Genomic DNA, 20,831 nt, shown 5'->3' on the forward strand with positions numbered 1-20,831 from the left:
TCTCCTTAATATCATGACCAATTAGCCACTACTATTTAATGGCCTATAAATATCTCCAATCAATATCTGCTATCCCTTGCCTATTCTTAGCTCCACCCAAATTCCACACATTGTTCCCAAGAGATCATCCCCCTCTAACATACTGATATTGTCCTTCATCAGTACAATTCCAAACCTTTCCTTCTTGTCTGTTAGAGATACACAGCATGGAACAGATCCTTCGGTCCAACTCATCCATGCTGACCATATATCTAAATAAATCTAGTCCCATTTGCCAGCATTTGGCCCACTCTTATTCACATACTCATTCAGATGGTTTTTAAATGTTGTATTATCCCAGCCTCCACCACTTCCTCTAGCAGCTCATTCCATACAGGTACCATCCTCTGCATGAAAATATTGCCCCTTAGGTCCCTTTTAAACCTTTCCCTTGTCACCCTAAACCAATGTCCTTTAGTTTTGAACTCCCCTACCCCAGGGCTAAAAAACCTTGGCTACTCACCATAAGTCCCTCATGATTTTATAAGCTTCTCTATAGGTCACCCCTATTTATTCCTAGTTTTTGCTTGTGCCCAGTTTACCAGTCATCATTCCATACTAGTATATATGCCCTGTGCTGTAATTTTATTTATTATCCTTGATAGAAAGTCTTATGATATACCACATCCATTAGTTCCCTCTAATGACTCTGCTAGTAAAATCCTCAAAAACTCAGTATTATCAATTTCCTTTTCATAAATTGATGTTGACTCTATCCAATCAGAATTATCTTCAAAATATCTCGTCATCATGTTCTTGTTTCTTACGTTAAATTCACCATCACATAACACGTTATTTTGTGGTATGATATCTTTTGGTAGTTAATCTTGGATTCCTTTTCTTCTTCCAGTCCATTGTCCCATGCTTACTATCTCTTGCATATCTGTTCTGATGAAAAGTGATCAACCTGAAATGTTTTAACTCTTTCTTAACAGATGCCACCTGACCAGTTTTTCCAGCAATTAAATTTTATTTCCAGCATCCACAGTATTTTGCTTTTGTACTTGTGTATATTGATAGATAGTTCTCCACGAGACTTGCAACTGTCAAAATTAAGAACCACCTCATGAATTTTATTCATATTATTGTTAAAGGCAAACAGGGAAACTGTAGATGACCCTGATAATAACAAAGACTTCCAATTGCTGCCTCTGACTTAATATTTAAACTACATTTTCTTGAATGGATGTTTATTGCTAACAACTTCTTGGTGTTAGTACAATACGAAAATAATATCCTTTGAACCAACCAGAAACTGTAAAACAGTAAAATGGTGTAAATCTCCAAACAGTTATAGTATTTCAAAGGCTAGTCAAACCAACTTTCAAGATACACATCAGACAATTCTGAATAAGGATTAAAGATTTATTTTCATTTTTCCAATTCAACAGGTGAGTACAAATTTGCTACTGGTTAGCGCTGTTCTTATCTGAAGTGGCAGGCATGCATAAATAACCCCAGAAAGCTCAGACTTCTCACAGCTCCACAGAAAAGCTATTTCCTCATCAATTCATCTCGGCAGCCTGCTTCATGTTAATTGCACAAGCTCAAAATCAAGTCTTATAAACAATCCCCTTAACCAAATTGAAAGACTGCAGAAGATTTTTTTTAAAAGAAGCAATTTTAGTTGCATTTTCTTGAATGCAAGTACTGGTAATTTCTCCATTAGTTATTCTAATTTTTACACAGTTGCGTTATCAGCAACCAGCATATTTGCACCATCATTCTACCTTCATAATAGTTCCAAACTTGCTTTTTAGATAAATAAGCTGCTCAGCCACAGGAAGGCTCTTTTTTAAAAAAAATCCAGTAACAATGAACTTTAGTGACGATTTTGTAGCTGTTTTGCTACTTGAGACTCCAGTTCTGTTATCTGCAGTTTGGCCATTGTTAACCTGCTAAAATCTCCAAAGAATAGAAGGAAAACTCCTTTGTACGTTTATATAGCAACTCAGGGAAAGAGATCCAAAAAGAACACATCAGCAAATGTAGCCCACACAAAGTACAGGGGCATACATTACACAAGAATTTTTTAAGAGTATTTTAAGATTTCCTTCCCCCCCAACCCCTTCAGTTGCTTGTCATTAAATTATGATCAGTATATGCCCAATATAAATGTATCTATCAGGACCATAAAGATAGTGCTATTCAGCTTTAACGCCCTTCATCTTTACAACATACAAGTTGTATCTTTTAATTGCTGAAATCCTTGTCAAATGCACTTCCCACCCCAACATTACGTCTTAATATCCAAAGTAATTGTCAGGGTACATAACCAGCACAAGCGAGAAGACTAATATGTACATTCCTGGTATGTATGCATCAATGTATTACACTCTTCAAATTTCACCTTTTTGTTTTCCACGTGGAGTTGACAATGCAGATTAACTGCAAAGCAGCCTATTACAGTGAATGTGCAGGCAATACATTAAAGAAATAAAGTTCTGAGATACATATAATGGAAAAAAAAATTTCAAGATGAGTATGCTTTGTAACAGACTGTTCTTTTCATGAGTGGAGCATTTTAAACTCAGAAACAAAGATGAAATGTGAGTTCACTGTTGTTGGCTCTTATGATCTTCCCTATTTTGCTGGCTCCTGCCCCTAATCTGGCATGTAGGGACGGAGGTGGTCCTCAATGGTTCCAACTCCCCAACGAGTAAGCTGATCCTGTGGCAGGTAAAGACAGACACTGCACAACTTGAAAATTATGGCCTTAGTTTTTGGAGTCTGAGAAACAAAAACAAAAAAAAACCATGACTGTTCAGTTACAAAATAAGTGACTTCAAATTTAATATACAGCTGCCTTAAGTGTAAATCAAAGCTAGATCACTGACACACACCTATTTCAAAAGTCAGTGTGCAGAGTTTGGAAGAACTGCACTGATTTTCTTTGAATGCCCACATTGTCTGTAAGTACTCAAAGTTCAAGGGTCACTAGATCTATCTAAATGTGTTCCAGGCACCTTCAACATATTGCGATGAGTATTTTTATTCTTTAAAGCCGAATTTGGTAAGTTCAAGTTACTTTGAACTTAGAGACCAACCACAGATTTAAATTGCCTCATTCACTTTTTGAGCAACTTCTCATATAATTCACTCACTTTCTTCAGATCAAAAGTGTGGCTTGGGTACACATATGGACTTCAGTTAGGTTTGTTTCTTTGTGAGATACATGGAATATACCTTGTTCCAAGCCTACTCAGAGTCCTCCCCACACGCTTCTCCAGTACATCAATGACATAGTCGGTTCTGCATCCCTTTAATTCAGAATTGGAAACATTGATCTATTTCGCTTTCAACTTCCACCCTCTCATCTTCACCTGATCCATTTATGACTTCTCCCTTCCTTGACATCTCTATTTCAGTGAGTAGGCTTGCCACTTCAAACACGACGGACTTTTGTACTTACCTGGACTATACATCTTCACACCCTGTTTCCTAAAAGAACTCCATCCCATTTTCCCAGTTTCTCTGCCACATCTGTTAAGAAGATGTACCCTCTACTCAGGGGACTTAAATGTTCATTTTTTTTCTAAATCAAGGGTTTCCCTATTTCGTAGTTGACAGGGTCCTTCATGGTGTCTGGCTTCTGCCCTCAGGCCTTCTCTTCCTTTCCACAATACCAAAAGGATCCTCTGATCCTCACTTTCCACCCCATCAGATCCACATCCAAAGGATCAGAAGCTGCCATTTCTTTCATCTCCTGCAGGACACCATCACCAGACACATTCCCCTCCCCATCAGCTTTTTTTTTAAAAAGGGACAGTATCCTCTGGTCTACTCCTCTTTCACTGCCAACCCCTCCCCCCAATAATACCTTCCCATGCAATCACAATAGGTGCAACTCTTGCCCATTTACTTCCTCCCTCCTCACTATCCAAGACTCCAGATTCACCTTCCATGTGACACAGCAATGTACTTGGCCTTTACTCAAATCTAATCTACTAGATTCACTACTCATAATGTGGTCTCCCCTACATCGGGGAGATGAAATTCAGACTTTGCAGAACACTGACATTCTGTCTGTAAAAATTCTGTCCACCACTTCAACACATTGCCATTTTTCCTGGCCAACTTGTGTCTCTCAGGCCTGCTGCAGTGCACCAGCAAGGCTCAGCACAAGCTGAAACAACAGCATCTAACTTTCCACTTGAGGGTCTTGCAGGCTTCAGAACCCAATATGGAGTTCAATAATTTTAAAGCTTGAACATCTCCTTCTGTGTCCTCTATCCACTCACCCCAAGCTGTGTCATGTGGGCTGCTGTCAGCAGAGCAAACTCATTTTCACCTACTCATGGTCCCCAGAATCAGCTTTTCTCCTTTCCCTGCTTACTATCAACCATCCTTTCGTCTGCCCAACTTTCTCTTTCCAGACTCTACCTTGACTTGTCCACTCATTCCCCTCACCCCTCCTGGTCATCTGCATAAATGTCACCTTTTCCTAGCCATTACCTTTGAAGGGTCACTGAACTCAATTTTATTTCTGCTTGCTCTTTACAGATGCTGTCAGACCTGTTGAGTTTTACCAGCAATGTTTGTTTTCGTTTAAGATCTTTAGCATCAGTTCTTTATTTTATTGAATTTTTGTATTTATCAGCTTTGGGACCAACCAGAAGACTGCACATTGATGTGGAAAATAGCTTGATTTACTGTCTTGGGGTAGTACCAACAGGATTTCAGAACATGAAGAATGCATTATTACATCCATATAGTATTCAATAATGCAGCGCTTTACTACACCAGGGAAGAGAAATTAAACTAAATTCGAGATGGAAAAAATATTTTTGGCAGGGATGGATAAAAATTCCTACATTTAAAACATTTAGAAATAAATTCTTGATTCTACATACAGCTAGGATGATAGCTTTCTAATCGCCATTTCGATTAGCTCAGACCAATATGCAAATAGTATAAGGCACAAAGTCCAAAGTCTCCCTGCAGGAGGAAGAAAATGCACATGGGCTACAAATCCAAATTAGAATGCTTCCTTCTCATTAAAGAAATTGCTTCATCTTATTTAATTAATACAACAGTACCACGTTTATGACAGCATTTGCTTGAATAGTGAGAAACGATAAAAATGAATTCCATCCAGTCCATTGAATTCCCGAGTCATTTATTATAGTTACAAAATTCCTTCCAAGTTGTCTCTTTCTCTTTCACTCCCCCATCTCTGCAAGATTTCTCTGTCCCTTCTGAGACCATACTGCTTGTGTTAAAGAGACTGAATTCAATCTTCGATAGCTCATCCAAGTTTCCATTCACACTTAAAATCTTATAGTCAGTCAGTATGCCCCAAGAGATGGTGAACATACAAAGTACACTATACCTAATCTCATCTCACCTAATCTCTCTCTCTCTCTCTCATTCTCTTCATACCCCTCACCATCCAGAGTCAAATGCAGCATTTCAATTCTGAAGGTCTGTTATTAGGTGGAACTTTAACCAAAATTAGTAGGTAATCTCCAAGTTAACTTTTAAAAATACTGAAATTATCCAATCTGAATGTATTTTAAAAAAAGGCATTTTGCTAAGTCAAATTAGACAAACGGCTTTTTTACAGCAAACAAATCTGCAAAAGAAACAATCTCATAAAACAAGTCAACAATTTCACACAAATCTGAACTGCCTCAGAAATTCTACTAAGAAAATCTATGAGTAACTAAATGGGCTGGTAAGAGAGGACCTGTTACACAGAACGGTTGCTAGGATTTGGACAATTCCACCAAAATGCTGCTACGAAGCAAGTTCAAAGTTTCAGGAATTCCTTGTGGTGTCTAGGTAATCCTGACTCTCCAAATCAAATAAAATTTGATGGATGGTTTAAAGGCCAATTTATAATGCAAACCTTGTACCTGTTTGAAGTGACTTTAATTCACAAAACATAATTTACAATAATAATCAAAACAACCCAACCATGAGACTACTTAATTAAAAATGAACCATATATCACTATTTTCACATGCCCTTAGTTAAGCAATAGTTTAAGTTGAAAAACTTTCGAAAAAAAAAGCACCAAGAAATCAACGTTATAATCACCTGCAAGTGCTGCCGATCAATGAACAGAAAGATGGACTGGCATGGGTTGTTTATGATGAGTCCTGCCTTATCCTTCCGGCTAAGTAAGTGCAGAAACTGTTTCTCATAATCGCCATGATGAAACTCAAACTTGGCCTGCATGAACAGCAAATATTTTACAATAAATGGCACTGAAAGATAAAATGTGTGATTCAAAAAGTATCCAATAAGGGATTGTGGTACTTAGCATCTATAAAATTGTATCCAGAAAAATGTTGATGCTGTCAGAAGAGACAATATGAAAAGTGAGGGAAAAAAAGCAACAGTACCAGTCAAAATAACATTGCAGGTACAACAGACATCCATTTCATCAAAATGCAAGTGACATGAGTGATGTTTGAAATAAATCCCATGTAGTCAGACACAAGTAAATAATTTACAACATCTGTACAAAAATCATTGAACCAACTGAAAAAAAGCTAGCAATTGCCAATATGCTCAGGAAATTTACAGACAAGATCAATTTTTCCCAGAGGGAAAACGACATAAGACAAAATGAGTTCTACATAACTGTAACAATGTGCAGTGAACTAGTACCTGAACAGGCCTGAAAGGCTCACCATCTGTACCTTTCCACTTGGAGAACAGGAGACAGACCATCTTTTCTATATCATTCCGTGGCCAAAGGATAAAGTCCATCTCCTGTGTACAGCCAATTACATCCTAACAGAGGAGGGAAATTCCCACATAAGCATTAAATAATGTTTTTAACAGAAACAATCACTACAATTTCAGTAACCCCAATCTGAGCCATATTTCCTGATCACGTTCAATAATTTGGGTGTAGCTCAAAACTACAATATAATCTAAAGGTCAAAGGCATTATGTATTCCAACACAAGTTTCAAGTGCCTATCACAGTACTCTTTATAATCCAAAAGGTTGGAAGCATCTTTTATTTTCAGTGACAGCCTACACGTATAACAACAATCCAAATGTTCTTTTGTGAGTTAAAAATTTAACATGAGTATCAAAGTTATTCCCCAAATTAAATTGCTCCCCACAGATGAACATGTTCTCAATTATTCTCCAGATTACATTTTATGGTTAGTCAATATCTTTGTCACTAGGAATAAAAGTTTCAGGGATTCCTGTCTCTCCAAATGAAATAAGGCTGTTGAATGGTTTAAAAAGCCAATTTATAATGCTGAGATTGCATCTATGTGAAGTGACTTGAACAATTCACAAAGATAATCGACTATAATTATCAACCAACTTAAACATGAAACGATTTACTAGAAGTTGTGATTACTGCATCGCATCAATACAAAAATCTACAAGACTCATTTAAGGTAGATGTTTTTACACATTTGATTAATTAGATTGCAAGATCAGCAGCATCAAATATTGAAACTTTTAGTCCTAATCTTTTCAGATTTCCTGAACTACTAATTTAATTTTGAATTAATAAAGAACTACTAATTTTCTTAGTTTTGTTTTACTGGCATCACCTATGTGTTTGATAAATTGGTAACAGAAGGACGCAAATGTATAAATAAGTCAATCCTGCTACAGAATAAAAGTACTTGGCTTTACCCAACACAATTGAATATCAATTTCAGCAACCACAGTTGTACAAGAATATTGAACAACAGCAAAATATTTGCCTTAAATGGTAGCATTCCCCACTCTGGGTCAGAGTTTGCAGTGGCCAAACCCCACTTTGACAGACAAATTCCATCTCCAAATTTCAGGTCAACATCAAGCTGGATACTAGATACTGCTTTGATGCAATACAGAAACAACAGAATAAGGATAAAGTCTGCATTAGAACCAGTGGTCATACATGTGCAAGAACATTAATAGTTTGTCTTCTGTTGACAAAAGATGGTTTAATAAAGCATGAGCCTCAAAGTAAAGAGCTACTATGTCATTCTAGTATTTTTCATTTCAATTTTTGATTTCAAGTTTTTTTTTGCATTACCAGATGTGAGACTATGTTCTGGTCTAAAACAAGTCAGAACTCTTAAAAATATTCTAGTTAAATAAAAAGCATCATTTACTCACTCTGCGCATGGACTGGTAGCGAGGTGCGTGAAGCTGCACTACATCCTTCTGCAACAGCTCTATGGAACTGTCCAGGGAGTAGCTGGACTCCCGTACGCCTTTGAGGATATTTTCTTCATAGTTATTGGTCATAACTGGTACCACTTCAGCCACTTCAAATAGTGCCGACTTTTTCTTCTTTAAAAAAAATACTATAAATCAAACTCTTTAAAACACAAAGAACCAACACAATTTTCAAATTTCTATTTTTAAAAGTATCAAAGCAGAACGTCTTAGACTGAAACTGTAATATTTAGACTGAACGATGATCCAGCAGTTAGCCCTTCTCACACCAGGGATGAAAAGAACACATTAAGAACAAAACCTCATTTCACAAAGGCCTAGTTATTTATTGAGCTCAAGGACAGTGATTTGTTGTACATTGTCCCACATTGGGACGTTTCTTCTTCAGATTTATGGCATTCACTTAAATTCATTGTGGCATTTTTGCCTCAAAGACTTTGAAAGCAAGGGAAAGCTTACAAAACTAAATTATAATATTAATCCTGGTTAGTTTACAAGGTTTAATTTTCAAGCTTGAAGACAAAAGCTTTAAAATAAACCAACTGACAATTTAGTTTGTGCCATCATGAATTTAAAGGAATAATTTCCACTCAAATAATTTTCAAAGAAAACTAGGACTAATGATTTGTTTAGAGGTAAAACGAAAGTCAGCATGAAAAGAACCCAACAATAACACATGGAATCAATTTAATTCAGAAGAATCAGTCAAATAGTATGCATGCGTATGTTAACAAGATGAAAAGAGGAGATGCAGATTACACAATTAAATAGCAAGTGCAACATGGAAGCATGATTCAACGCTACCAGATGTTTATCTTGTATTCAAACAGAATTTCTGCTTTCACGTGCCTACTCTACTACAACAGCATTAGTTTCCCCTCCTTTATCCATCTATTGATTTATCTGTTAAACTGTCAATTTCTCAGCTTCAAAAATGCATGCCCATCTGACACCTCAAATGTAGACTGTATAAGTCCCATCTCTTCACTTCTAAATTCTGCACTCTTCTGAAACAGAACCCCACAGCAACAGTCAACATTAAGCACATTGCTTCAAGAGTCAATTCACTAAATTATGAAATATTAATATGGACAAGTCACAGAACAGAGCATTTCTAGCTGATAGAGCTTAATTGCAATTAATCATGACATGAATCAGTATATTATTAGAATATAGCATATTTTTGGAACGTTGTAAAAGTTCTAAAATTAAGCTTTGACCATAATTGACATAAGAGTTCTTGGCAAAAAAAAAGTCACATAGTTGAAATGAGATTTTGTGTTATTGAATTCAATGGTCAAATGTCACTACACCTTCTGACATAGTGCTTGCCATACTCTTACCCTGCTCAAATGTTTAAAGTGGGAAAACCGTATACCATGAGGAATCTCTTTCACAGGAAAAAATGAAAATAAAAATAAAATACTGCAGATGCTGGAAATAAACAAAGCACTGGAGAAACTCAGCAGGTCAATACAGCACAAATCATTTACTAATAATATCACTGAATTCTAAATTATAAATATTTTATATGGTTATGAATATAGACAATTAGTAACCTTTCCTAAATCTAGTTCCTCCCTGTAGGTGAAAATTGGTATTGGTACTGAATGCATTGGTACTGAAATCAACCAATACAAAATTGAAGAACTGGAGTTTACAGCTTCCATAAGAATGTATAATTACCCATAATCTAGTAAAACCTGCATCATGGTCTGAGACAGAACAATGACCAACTCTTTCTGACCACTTTCTCATCTCCACTCTCCAACATCGTCTCATTGTCTTTTGTAATTTTCCATACAATTCCACATGGAATTAGGCTCACAATGATTTCCTATCCTGGATCACATGGATACCAGTAAAGCTTCAACTGCACACCATGTTTTATACCCTCTTTTTCCATGCATTCTTCACGTAGGATACGAATTAGTTACATGGGCTCAAACTCAAAAGTATATGGGAGTTACTAGCCAACCTATTGATTGCAAGGTCTAGCTGAATCACAAATGCTATATTGCTCATTCTCCAAGCTTAAAACCACTCCATCTGACAGGAAAATCAAGGGAGACGATATCAGCCAAAATAGTCAGATCTTAAGGGGTAAGAAATGCTTGCATACAAACCTTTGAATATGACAAGACAAGTTGAGAAAGCAGTTAAGAAAAAAAAAACACACATCCTTTGGTTTTTTTTAAAAAGGGAGACAGAGAACCAAGTCAAGAATATAACCAGTCTGTACCCAAACATTCTGTCTTTGAAAGCCTTCCATTATTCATTTACTGCTTTAACCGATTCCAATCCACCTGGACCAGATCCCTTCAACTTAACTCCTAGCAATGACTACTTTCACATTTGATTAGTCCTTAGAAAGGGCAAAAAACAATCCAGAATATCATATCCTACATACAATGTTCCATATTGAGTCATTAATGGCACAGAACTACAGGTCATAATTTAAAAGTGTGGAGTCACCCATTTATGACAGCTGAGAAATATTTGAGGATTTGAACCTTTTAAATGTTGTTCCTCAAAAGACAGTGAAAGCAAAGTCTCTAAATTTGTCTCAGGCACAGACAAATGGATACTTGATAAGCAAGGAGTGAAAATCTTCTCCACACAATAAGGATTCAACATCTTTGATAGAGTACAGTGACCAGAATTGGAAATAATTCTCCAGCCATGGCCTGACTAGAGCTTTAAGGATTTAACATAACTTCTCTGCTATTGCACTCAATGCTTCTAATATCAAAGCCTGGAATCACACATTCAAAGATTTATGTACATGCACACTTGGGTCTTTTTTAAACCCTGCATACTCTTCAGATCTGTGCCACTAAGTCTATATTAGTGTCATGTGCCAAACTCCCTCTCACTTCCTTTCATTAAATTCTAAAAACACATTCTGCAGGCCAACCAATGTTGCATTAAAATGATACCTTTATTGTTTGCCACTCCTCGAACTTTGATATCAGTAAGTTTTGCAATTTTATGCTACATTCCAATATCTAAGTCACTTACCTATATTTGTCAGAAAAAAATGATCTGATGTAACACTTCAGGAATACCACTGCCTACTAGTCTCCAGTCTGAAAAGTAACCATTTACCACAACTGATTTTGGTCCTTCCGCCAACTTTTTTTAAAACCCAAGTTGACAAATGGCCCTCCTATACCTGAAGCCCAATTATTAACTGGCATTTTGTGAAACACCCCCATTAAACCCATATAAAGATGGAGTAGAAGCTTGGTGATACTTGTAAAATAAAATTTGATTGAGCTCACATCTGTTGTGCTAGTATTTAACTGACTTGGCTAGAAGACAAAGAAGCCACAGAATTCTTCAAAACTCTAGTGACCTATTGACAGAAGTCACCATTGAAAATAAAAAAGTTAGGTCCTTAACAAAATAGAATAGCATTGCACTTTAAAATTAGCTTTCAAGAAAGGCACATTAAAAATCATTTGCATTAAAAAGTGACCAATGACAATCCTTGGTACAAAGTTAAAAAATCACAACATCAGGTTATAGTCCAACAGGTTTATTTGGAAGTATTAGCTTTTGGAGCACTGCTCCGACATCAGGTAGCTAGTGGGAGCAGGATCATAAGACACAGAATTTATAGCAAAAGATCCAAGTGTCATACAACTGATGCAATGTATTGAACAAAACTAGATTGCTGTTAAGTCTTTAATCCCTTAGAATGGGGTTGCAGGTTTCGATTCATTAATATGCAAATCCTAGAACTTTGATCCTTTACTATAAACTTTGCGTCCCAAGATCCTGTCCCACTAGCTACCTGACAAAGCAGCAATACTCTGAAAGCTTGTACTTCCAAATAAACCTGTTGGACTATAACTCATTGTTGTGAGATTTTTTAACTTTGTCCACTCCAGTTCAACACCAGCACCTCCACATCAATCATTGATAAGATACCGAACTCAAAAAGAACGCGAGGAGAAAGTGAGGACTACAGATGCTGGAGATCAGAGTCGAGAGTGTGGTGCTAGAAATGCACAGCAGGTCAGGCAGCATCCGAGGAGCAGGAGAATCAAAGTTTTGGGCATAAGCCCTTCATCAGGAATTCCTGCCATGCTTTTCCAGCAGCACACTCTCGACTCAAAAAGAATGCCACAAAATTGATTTTGGTCAGAAAAAAAATTGTAAGATGGATTTATTTTTTTTTCCTTTTTATTTATGCATGCTTTTTCACCCAGTTTCTTTTTAAAATTATCTTCCCTTTATTGTTTGCCAATGTCTTTGCCATGCAAACCTCTTGTGCCTGGAGGTATAAACTGGTTAATCACAAAATGCACCACCCAACTATTATTCTGCTGTTTTAGCTTTTACCAGGTTTGCTCAGGATACTACAGGAATCTGTCTCAGTCCACTGATGTCAGCCTTTCCTAAATCCAGAGTATTAGCTTCCATTTCATATTGTTCCCTTCCATTGAACTTGCTGAAAAATAACAGGTTATAATGAATTCCTGAAATTGTAAATAGATAGGCTGAAGAAATTCAAACAGTGGACTCATCAATCTTCACTTAGTAACAATCCAGCAGGTGGAAGCAAACCATTTCAACAAAGTCATACTATGTGTGTTCAACCAATTGCTTGAAAAATAGTACTGCAAAACAGCTAAGTGAATCTGTTAAAGACAAGGAAAGATCAGTGCTCAAGGAGCATTAAAAACAATGGCAAATAAAGAGGTAAGACAGAACATAGAACCTAAAAATATCCTGGGGTAACTAATGTTGAAGTAGGATTAGAGACACACCAAAGTTAAACAAAACAGCAGTAATAACAGCACTAATAAATAACAAATCTCCAGGCCAGATATCTTCCATTCTAGGATTCAAAAAAAATGAGTTGGAAAACATTGCAGATATTCCAACTATATTCTACCAAAATTCCAATATTCAGAGTCATTCCTTTAGACTGGAAAATTGTGCCTATCATTCAGCTATTACGAAAGATGAGAAGAAAAAAACAGACAAGGTTAACCGAGCATTTGTTGAGAAAGCATTGGAACCTAAGGTCAACGAACACCTTGAAAATGTTCAGCTGAGAATGAACATGGACTCTTAAGTCATGAGTCATGTATATTTTTGATAGCCAGTCTTTACTCGGTATACACTTATTCACAGAATGAAACATTACAGATTTATCTTCCGATTCCACTCAGCTTGTGCCAGCAAGGTTCTCTGATTTTCATCAACCTGTTTAGACATGTTATGTTATCTTCATAGCCATCACATCCAGAGATGGAATTTGAACCTAAACCTTCTGTCCCAGAAGTAGAACCAATACCACCATGCCACAAGACCCCTTCACATGCATGCACTTGACCTTAAAATGTATTATTTGAGTTTATGTCTGAAAAACCTTCAAACTTTTTTGCAAAAATGCTGAAGCCAGAGTCAGGGAAATCACTATGGATGTTATTTATATGTACTTGCAGATGGAATTTGATAGAAGAGACTGTTAGCTAAAGCTGAAATTGTAAAATTGAAGCAAATGATTAATTTGGTTAGGAGATTGGTTGAGCAGCAGGCAACAAAATAAGAAATAATGGGTAGTACTTGGTCAAGACTGGACTGACTCATGGTACCTCAACAATTTTTTATAAATGACTTAATTGACAGGACCGAAGGCCACATACCTAAGTTTGCTTACATAACATTAAATCGTATCTATCTAGACACTCAAATGTCTGTGGACATGCACTGTTTCTGTATATACTAATGTAAAATTAAAGATACTAATAAATTAAATTAATAAAATTATAGAAAACACATTTCAAGGGAAATAAAAGAAATAATCCACTTTGGATCGAGAAAAACAAACATGTTTAAAAGCACTTTTAATGCCCTAAAGCACTCGAGGCACTTCCAACAGGAATACAAATCATCCTGTGATAAGTTATTACAAGGGCAGATATTTGGGCAGGTGGCCAAAAGCTTGGTCAAAGCGGGTTTTAAGAGGCACCTTAAAAAGGAAAATGACTTCAGAAAGCTGTCTAAACAGCTAAAGACACAGTTGCCAACAGTGCACTAATTAAAATCCAGGAAGAAGGATCCAGAATTAAGAGTACAGATATCTGACAGTTATGGGGCTATAGGAGATAAGAGGGAGGAGTAAGACATTGTTTACATATAGGTTTGGATTAAGCAAACACAGAAGCTGAAGGAATGGAACTTTTAGGACATGGACAGCAGAGTTTTGTTTGAACAAGTTCAAGAGTCAGGTTTGTAATAAATACATCACCAAGGTTGCAAACAAGCAACTGAAAAAGAAGGGATGAAGTCAGTGGCTCAGAGCAAAAAGAATTGCTTTAGTCTTCCCAATATTAAGTGAGAGAAATTTCTGCACATCAATATTAAAGCCGGACAAGAATTCTGACTATTTAAGGCTACTGGAGAACTTGAGAGAAGTAGCCATGAAGTAGGGTTGAGTGTCAGAGAACATCAAAAACAAAAGGAAAGAGACTACTTTCTAATTGGTGAGAAGCTAGAAACAGTGCATGTCCACAGACATTGGAGTGTTTAGGTAGATAAGATTAAATGTTATGAAATGAAACAGAAAATAATCAGAAAGGCTGTTCCACTGCTGGCTTTTATATCAAATAGAATAGAGGATTAAATGTTAGACTATGGCTATACAAAGTTGCAACAGAATCGGATCTGGAGAAGCGGAGTACCACAATGATCGGTGCTGGGTCCACTACTTTTTGTCATTTATATAAATGATTTGGATGTGAACACACGAAGTAGAATTAGTAAGTTTGCAGATGACACCAAAATTGGAGGTATAGTGGACAGCGAAGAAGGTTACCTGACAGTACTATGGGATTTTGATGATATGGGCCTATGGGCTGAAGAGTGGCAGATGGAGTTTAATTTAGATAAATGTGAGGTGCTACATTCTGGAAAAGCAAATTTTAACATGACTTACACACTTAATGGTCAGGTCCTAGGGAGTGTCGCTCAACAAAGAAACCTTGGCGTACAGGTTCAGGTTTCCTTGAAAGTAGAGTCACAGGTAGATAAGATAGTGAAGGCTGCATTTGGCATGCTTTCCTTTATTGGTCAGAGCATTGAGTTGGGAGGTTGTGTTGCAATTGTAGGCCACTTTTGGAACATTGCGTGCAATTCAGGTTTCCTTCCTATTGGAAGGATGTTGTGAAACTTGAAAGGGTTCAGAAAAGATTTACAAGAATGTTGCCAGGGTTGGAGGGTTTGAGCTATAGGGAGAGGCTGAATAGGTTGGCGCTTTTTCCCTGGGAGGCTGAGGGGTGACCTTTTAGAGGTTTATAAAATTGCGAGGGACATGGATACGATAAATAGACAAGGTCTTTTCCCTGGGGTGGGCATAGGTTTAGGGTAAAGAGGGGAAAGATATGAAAGGGACCCAAGGGGCAACATTTTCATGCAGAGAGGTGAGCTAGTATAGAATGAGCTGCCAGAGGAAGTAGTGAAGGATGGTACAATTGCAGCATTTAAAAGGCATCTGAATGGGTTTATGAAAAGGAAGGGTTTAGAGGGATATGGGCCAAATGCTGGCAAATGGGACTAGATTAGGTTAGAATATCTGGTTGGTATGGACAAGTTGGACCAAACAGCCTGTTTCTGTGCTGTACATCTCTACAACTAAAGTATTTAGTTTTGGACACTATACCTTTAGGAAGGATATACCACCCTTAGAGGAATTAAGAGTGGAGGCTTATGAGAATGATACCTGGATACTAAGGATTAAATTAAGTCTTGGAATTAAGTCTATTAAGATTTGACTTTGACCAACATTAATATAAGCAGACACGAGACAAAAATCAATATAATTTGAAGAATCTATGATAACGGATATTCCCAAAAAATTTGCATCAGACCCCTCAAAAGTGAAATTAGGAACTATTTCTGCAGACAAAGGGAAGAAAAGTTTGGAACTTCAGAAAATGACAATTCAAGGTATTTCAATTTTTAATTTTAGATCAGTTTGACAGATTCTTGTTAGCGCTGGGTATATGGACATAATTCACTTTAATGATATTTGGCTGTTTTGCAAGTCATTTCACTGAAAGGCAAACAAGCCTGACTGGCAAAACGGTATGTTCATGTCCCAAGATGGTGATGAAAGCTGAGAGAGATGTCCGGAGTGATTACAGGTACGTAGTGTGGTCTCCACAGTATGAAATAACACTCAAATAAGACAAGTACATTAAAGCATGTGTTCAAAAATGCAAAGTAGATATCTACAAATTTGGTTGTCTAATTGCCAAATTGACACTAATTTGAGACTACATTGTGCAACTTTTATTGAGATGAAGTCCTGCCCTCACACTGAAAATACTCATCATGAAAAGGGACAGATTTCAAACAGATGATTAGATTAGATTCCCTACAGCGTGGAAACAGGTCCTTCGGCCCAACAAGTCCACACCGACCCTCCAAAGAGTAACTCATCAAGACCCATTTCTCTCTGACTAATGCACCTAGCACTATGGGCAATTTAGCATGGCCAATTCACCTGACCTGCACATCTTTGGACTGTGGGAGGAAACCGGAGCACCCGGAGGAAACCCACACAGACACAGGGAGAATTTGCAAACTCCACACAGGCAGTCACCTGAGGCTGGAATCGAACCTGGGACCCTGGTGCTGTGAGGCAGCAGTGCTAACCACTGAGCCACCTTGCCGCTCCAGTTAAGACTGGGCATCCACAAGGCACTGTGGGTCATCAACAGCAGAATTGTACTCTAACACAGTCGTTAACCTAGTGCCTAGCACATCCCTCACTCAACCATTTCCATCAAGCTAGGGGATCAACTCCCACTCAATGGAGAGTATAGGAGTGCATGCCAGGAGCAGCACCAAGCATACCTGAAAATGAGGTGTCAACCTGATGAAGCTACCAAACAGGACTACTTGTGTGCCAAACAGCACACATAACTCTCTCTGTCACTTAAGAGATTCCACATCCAACCGATCAGATCTAAGCTCTGCACTTCTGCCACATCCAGTCATGAATAGTGGTGGACAATCAAATAATTCACTGGAGGAGAGAGCTCCCCAAATAACCCCAATTTCAATGATGGAAGAGCCCAACAAATCGGTGCAAAAGATAAGGTTGAAACATCTACAACAATCTTCAGCCAGAAGTGCTGAGTGGATAATCCATTTCAGCTTCCTCCAGTGGTCCCCAGCGTCACAGATAGCAGTCTTCAGTCAATTTAATTCACTCCACATGATATTAAAAAAACAGTTGGTGGCAGTGAATATTGCAAAGGCTATGGCCCCTGATGCGTTTTCAATATTGCCAGAAAGTAATGATCCAGAACTTACCACTCTCCTAGTCAAGCTCTTCCAGTACAGTTACAATGTTGGCATCTATCTGACAATGTGGAAGATTGCCCAGACTATGCCCTGTACACAAGCATGACAAATCCAAATGAGCTAATTACTGCCCCAGTCTCCTTTCAATCATCAATAAAGTTATAGAAGGTGTACTATCAAGTCACACTGCTCACCAATACTCAGTTGGGTTCCACCAGGGCCACTCAGCTCCTTATTACAACCTTGGTTCAAACATGGACAAAAGAGATGAATTCCAGAGGTGAGGTAAGAGTGACAGTTGTTGACAATCAAGGCTGCATTTGACTGAGTGTGGCATCAAGGAGTCCTAGCAATACAGGAATCAATGGGTATCAAATTCTGTGCTGGTTGGAATCATACCTGGTACACAGGAAGGTGGTTGTTATCAGGGGTCAGTCATATCAGCTCCAGGACATATCTCTGCAGGCGTTCCTCAGGGCAGTGTCCTAGGCCCAACTACCTTCAGCTGCTTCATCAATGACCTTCCTTTCATCATAAGTTCAGCACAGGAGATGCTTGCTGATGATTGCACAATGTTCAGTACCATTTGCAACTTCCAAACCCAAGACCAATTCCATCCAGAAGGTCAAGGTCAAGGTCAAGGTCAAAAGATACATGGGAACACGACCACCTGCATGCTTCCCTCCAAGTCACTCACTATTAGGACTTGGAAATATATCGCGGTTTGTCCACTATCACTGGGTCATAATTCTGGAATTCTCTCCCTAAGGGCATTGTGGGTCAAGCTACAGCACACAGACTGCAGCGGTTCAAGAACGCAGCTCACCATTTTAAGGGCAACTAGGGGCAGAAAATAAATGCTGGCCAGCCAGGAAAGCCCACATTCTATAAATGAATATAAAAACAAAAGTAATCATGTGAACATACGAAGGGACAAGGGAGACAATAGGAAAAACAACAGGAATAGGTCACTTAAATGGAAGCCATTCTACTAAGCAAGTTTTCTCAGTACAATATTTAAAGGTTATTCCTCACTTTGTGCTAAGGGTGAAGCATTAAGATTAGATCGAAGCTGAACTGCGAATGTTATTAGATTTAATCAAAAACTAATTTTGGAACAAGGTAGTGCATAACTTGGATGTTATATAACAGTGTGAATTCACAGCTCCAAATAATGTCAATGAGACTCTGTCTGCCTGAAACTAACGATGTAGCTTTCAGAGATTTGAAACTTCAGGGCAAATGCAGTCTAATAGTAGAACTTAAATAAAAATTCAATATACTTATTCTCATGCCAATGTTAAAGAATTTGATGTTTGGTGGGTACAAACCATTAAACTTTGATGATGCCATGTGCGTTAAGACCAGATAAAATTCCTACCTTATCTTTGAATACAAAGGCAATGTACATCTTGAAGTCAAACTGATCTGCCAGAGATTCATTCTTCTTTTTAAGTTGAGCACGCAGTCGGTTCAAAGTCTGGTTCTTCCGAGAGTTTGGGTCACCCATTTTGTTTGGATGAGTGGCAACCCTGTTTCTAGCTTAGCAGAAACTGACAAAATCTAGCAGGGGCAACTTCTCTCAAAAGAAAACAGCGCAACAGAACAAACAAGTCTGGTAGTGCTAACTGAAAAAAAAAATTCTACCACAACTACTAGACCAGAAAGTCTAAAACTGTGTTGTGCAAAAACTTAGGATAAACGTAGGCCAGAGTCCAATCATGATAACAGTCCCTATATATACATGGTTTCATGAGTGCAGGGATTAGACTGTGTTTTTAATTCACATTAATAAAACCTACAAAACAAAGCAATCCAAATTATGCTAGATTTTAACCTGTTGAACTAAAACTAGTTTACAATGATGGATGCCAATGAATCTAACCAACAAATTAAACACCTAACTGTAATTTGTGTGTGCCCAATGATGACACAGAAATGACGCAGCCAGATCCCATGTTTACACACTAGCCAAGATTTTGCCTTCTTACACTAAAATCTGCCTGAAAACTCTACCTACAGCCTCTGACATGGCTGTCTTCAAACATATTGGACTAGATTTTTAGTTGTTTTAAGGTCTGACAATAAAAGGGAAAGAGGAAGATTGCACTGGCACATCAATTACATGGCGCTGCTCATTGGCACCTGGGCACAAACAAACAAAAATCCAAGCAAAAGGCATTTCTACTTTTATCAAAGAGACGAATTCAATCGACACCATGGTGGCAAACCTTTACCCCGTTTCCTGACATTTCCCTGCACTGAAAAACAAAACAAAAAAAATTAAATCATTTATCATGTTTGTTCCTTCAGATCCCTGCACTCAGATGTTGAGCTTCTGCTGTTGCCTTTTTTTGTTTTGGTTTTCTCTTTTCCCTCCTTTCCTAAGCTGTTTATGTTTAACATATATATATAATTTATTTATATATATATATATCTATTGCAGACCAACGTTCAATGTCACTCTCCGCCCATGTCAAGACGAGACCACAAACCCGGTCAAACCCGTCAGTGTGAGCGAATCGCGCTCTCTGCGCTCTCGGTCACCCATACTCTTAAAAAGCGGGCTATTGGTTTGAGAAAACCGCACAAAGAAGCGGCCTGGCCCTCGGCTACGACAGCCTGCCTCGGGCTAGATTTCCCAATCCCTCCCTTCTCGACGTCCAGCTATCAAGCCCCAGCCCACTCCTTCATCTATTAATACAACAGCCCTTTCTGTTTCTATTTTCTGTCTCCCACTCTCTGCTACTTGCTGTCAGCTCGAGCCTGCCGCTGCTCCCGGTGCCGCTCCGCCACCGCCACCTCTCCAGGCAAGATGGCCGCAATGACGTCACAACCCCACACAGCCCCCAAAATAATCTATTTTCAGAAAACACATTTTTAAACCTGTCATGTTCCGTTAGTTTAGCAACATTAGCACCTTGTATTATGATTAGAGCTTTCTAAAAATCGAGTTTAATTTCAGTTGATGTAAACATGTCTCTCTACGTCACGCCGTATCACGTGCTGCCTGCCTTGTAACCTCGAGCCGTGACCTTTCTGCTTTACCATTCTCTAAGCTATATTAATCCTTTAGGCTAGTGATACACGCAAATACAAGCCATTTTGGAGGCATTGAGAACAGTAGTGGTTTTAGAACATGTCATTTTTATACTACCACTGTCGTTCAGAAAGGAAAAAAAATTGTCTTGCATTCAACCATTTTACTGTCGGTTAAAGCAGCTGAGGCTTGATAACGTTTGGGGAGAGGACTATAGTCAACCAAACATTTCAAAAGGGAAGGAGTCTGCATTTAGAGGGACTTCGCAATTA

At 38.1% G+C, this 20,831-nt stretch overlaps 1 protein-coding gene across 3 annotated transcripts; it reads right to left on the minus strand.

The window, feature by feature from the left end:
- Positions 1-1,390: 1,390 nt before the first annotated feature.
- On the minus strand, positions 1,391-20,348 carry c29h6orf62 (chromosome 29 C6orf62 homolog). 3 transcript variants are annotated; one of them, XM_043719183.1, is made up of 5 exons: positions 18,901-20,346; positions 8,127-8,303; positions 6,658-6,783; positions 6,082-6,216; positions 1,391-2,769 (listed from the first exon to the last, which is right to left on the minus strand). In XM_043719183.1, the coding sequence occupies exons 1-5, from the start codon at positions 19,027-19,029 to the stop codon at positions 2,644-2,646; spliced, it is 693 nt and encodes a 230-aa protein (XP_043575118.1). In that variant the 5' UTR covers positions 19,030-20,346; the 3' UTR covers positions 1,391-2,643. The 3 variants fall into 3 exon arrangements, with proteins under 3 accessions (XP_043575118.1, XP_043575119.1, XP_043575120.1); XM_043719184.1 differs by lacking the exon at positions 6,658-6,783 and having other exon boundaries at positions 18,901-20,348; XM_043719185.1 differs by lacking the exons at positions 8,127-8,303; positions 18,901-20,346 and adding an exon at positions 7,727-8,093.
- Positions 20,349-20,831: the final 483 nt, after the last annotated feature.

The sequence above is a fragment of the Chiloscyllium plagiosum genome, chromosome 29 (assembly GCF_004010195.1).
Source record: "Chiloscyllium plagiosum isolate BGI_BamShark_2017 chromosome 29, ASM401019v2, whole genome shotgun sequence".
Classification (NCBI taxonomy): domain Eukaryota; kingdom Metazoa; phylum Chordata; class Chondrichthyes; order Orectolobiformes; family Hemiscylliidae; genus Chiloscyllium; species Chiloscyllium plagiosum.

What these genes read in the sequence shown, in the direction of transcription:
- c29h6orf62 (XM_043719183.1), bottom strand. Translation starts at nt 19,029, where the DNA reads ATGGGTGACCCAAACTCTCGGAAGAACCAGACTTTGAACCGACTGCGT. An exon ending in CCTTTGTATTCAAAGATAAG is followed by an intron (nt 8,304 to 18,900) that starts GTAGGAATTTTA and finishes TTTTTTTTAAAG; the next exon opens with AAGAAAAAGTCGGCACTATT. An exon ending in AGCCTTTCAGGCCTGTTCAG is followed by an intron (nt 6,217 to 6,657) that starts GTACTAGTTCAC and finishes CTGTTCATGCAG; the next exon opens with GCCAAGTTTGAGTTTCATCA.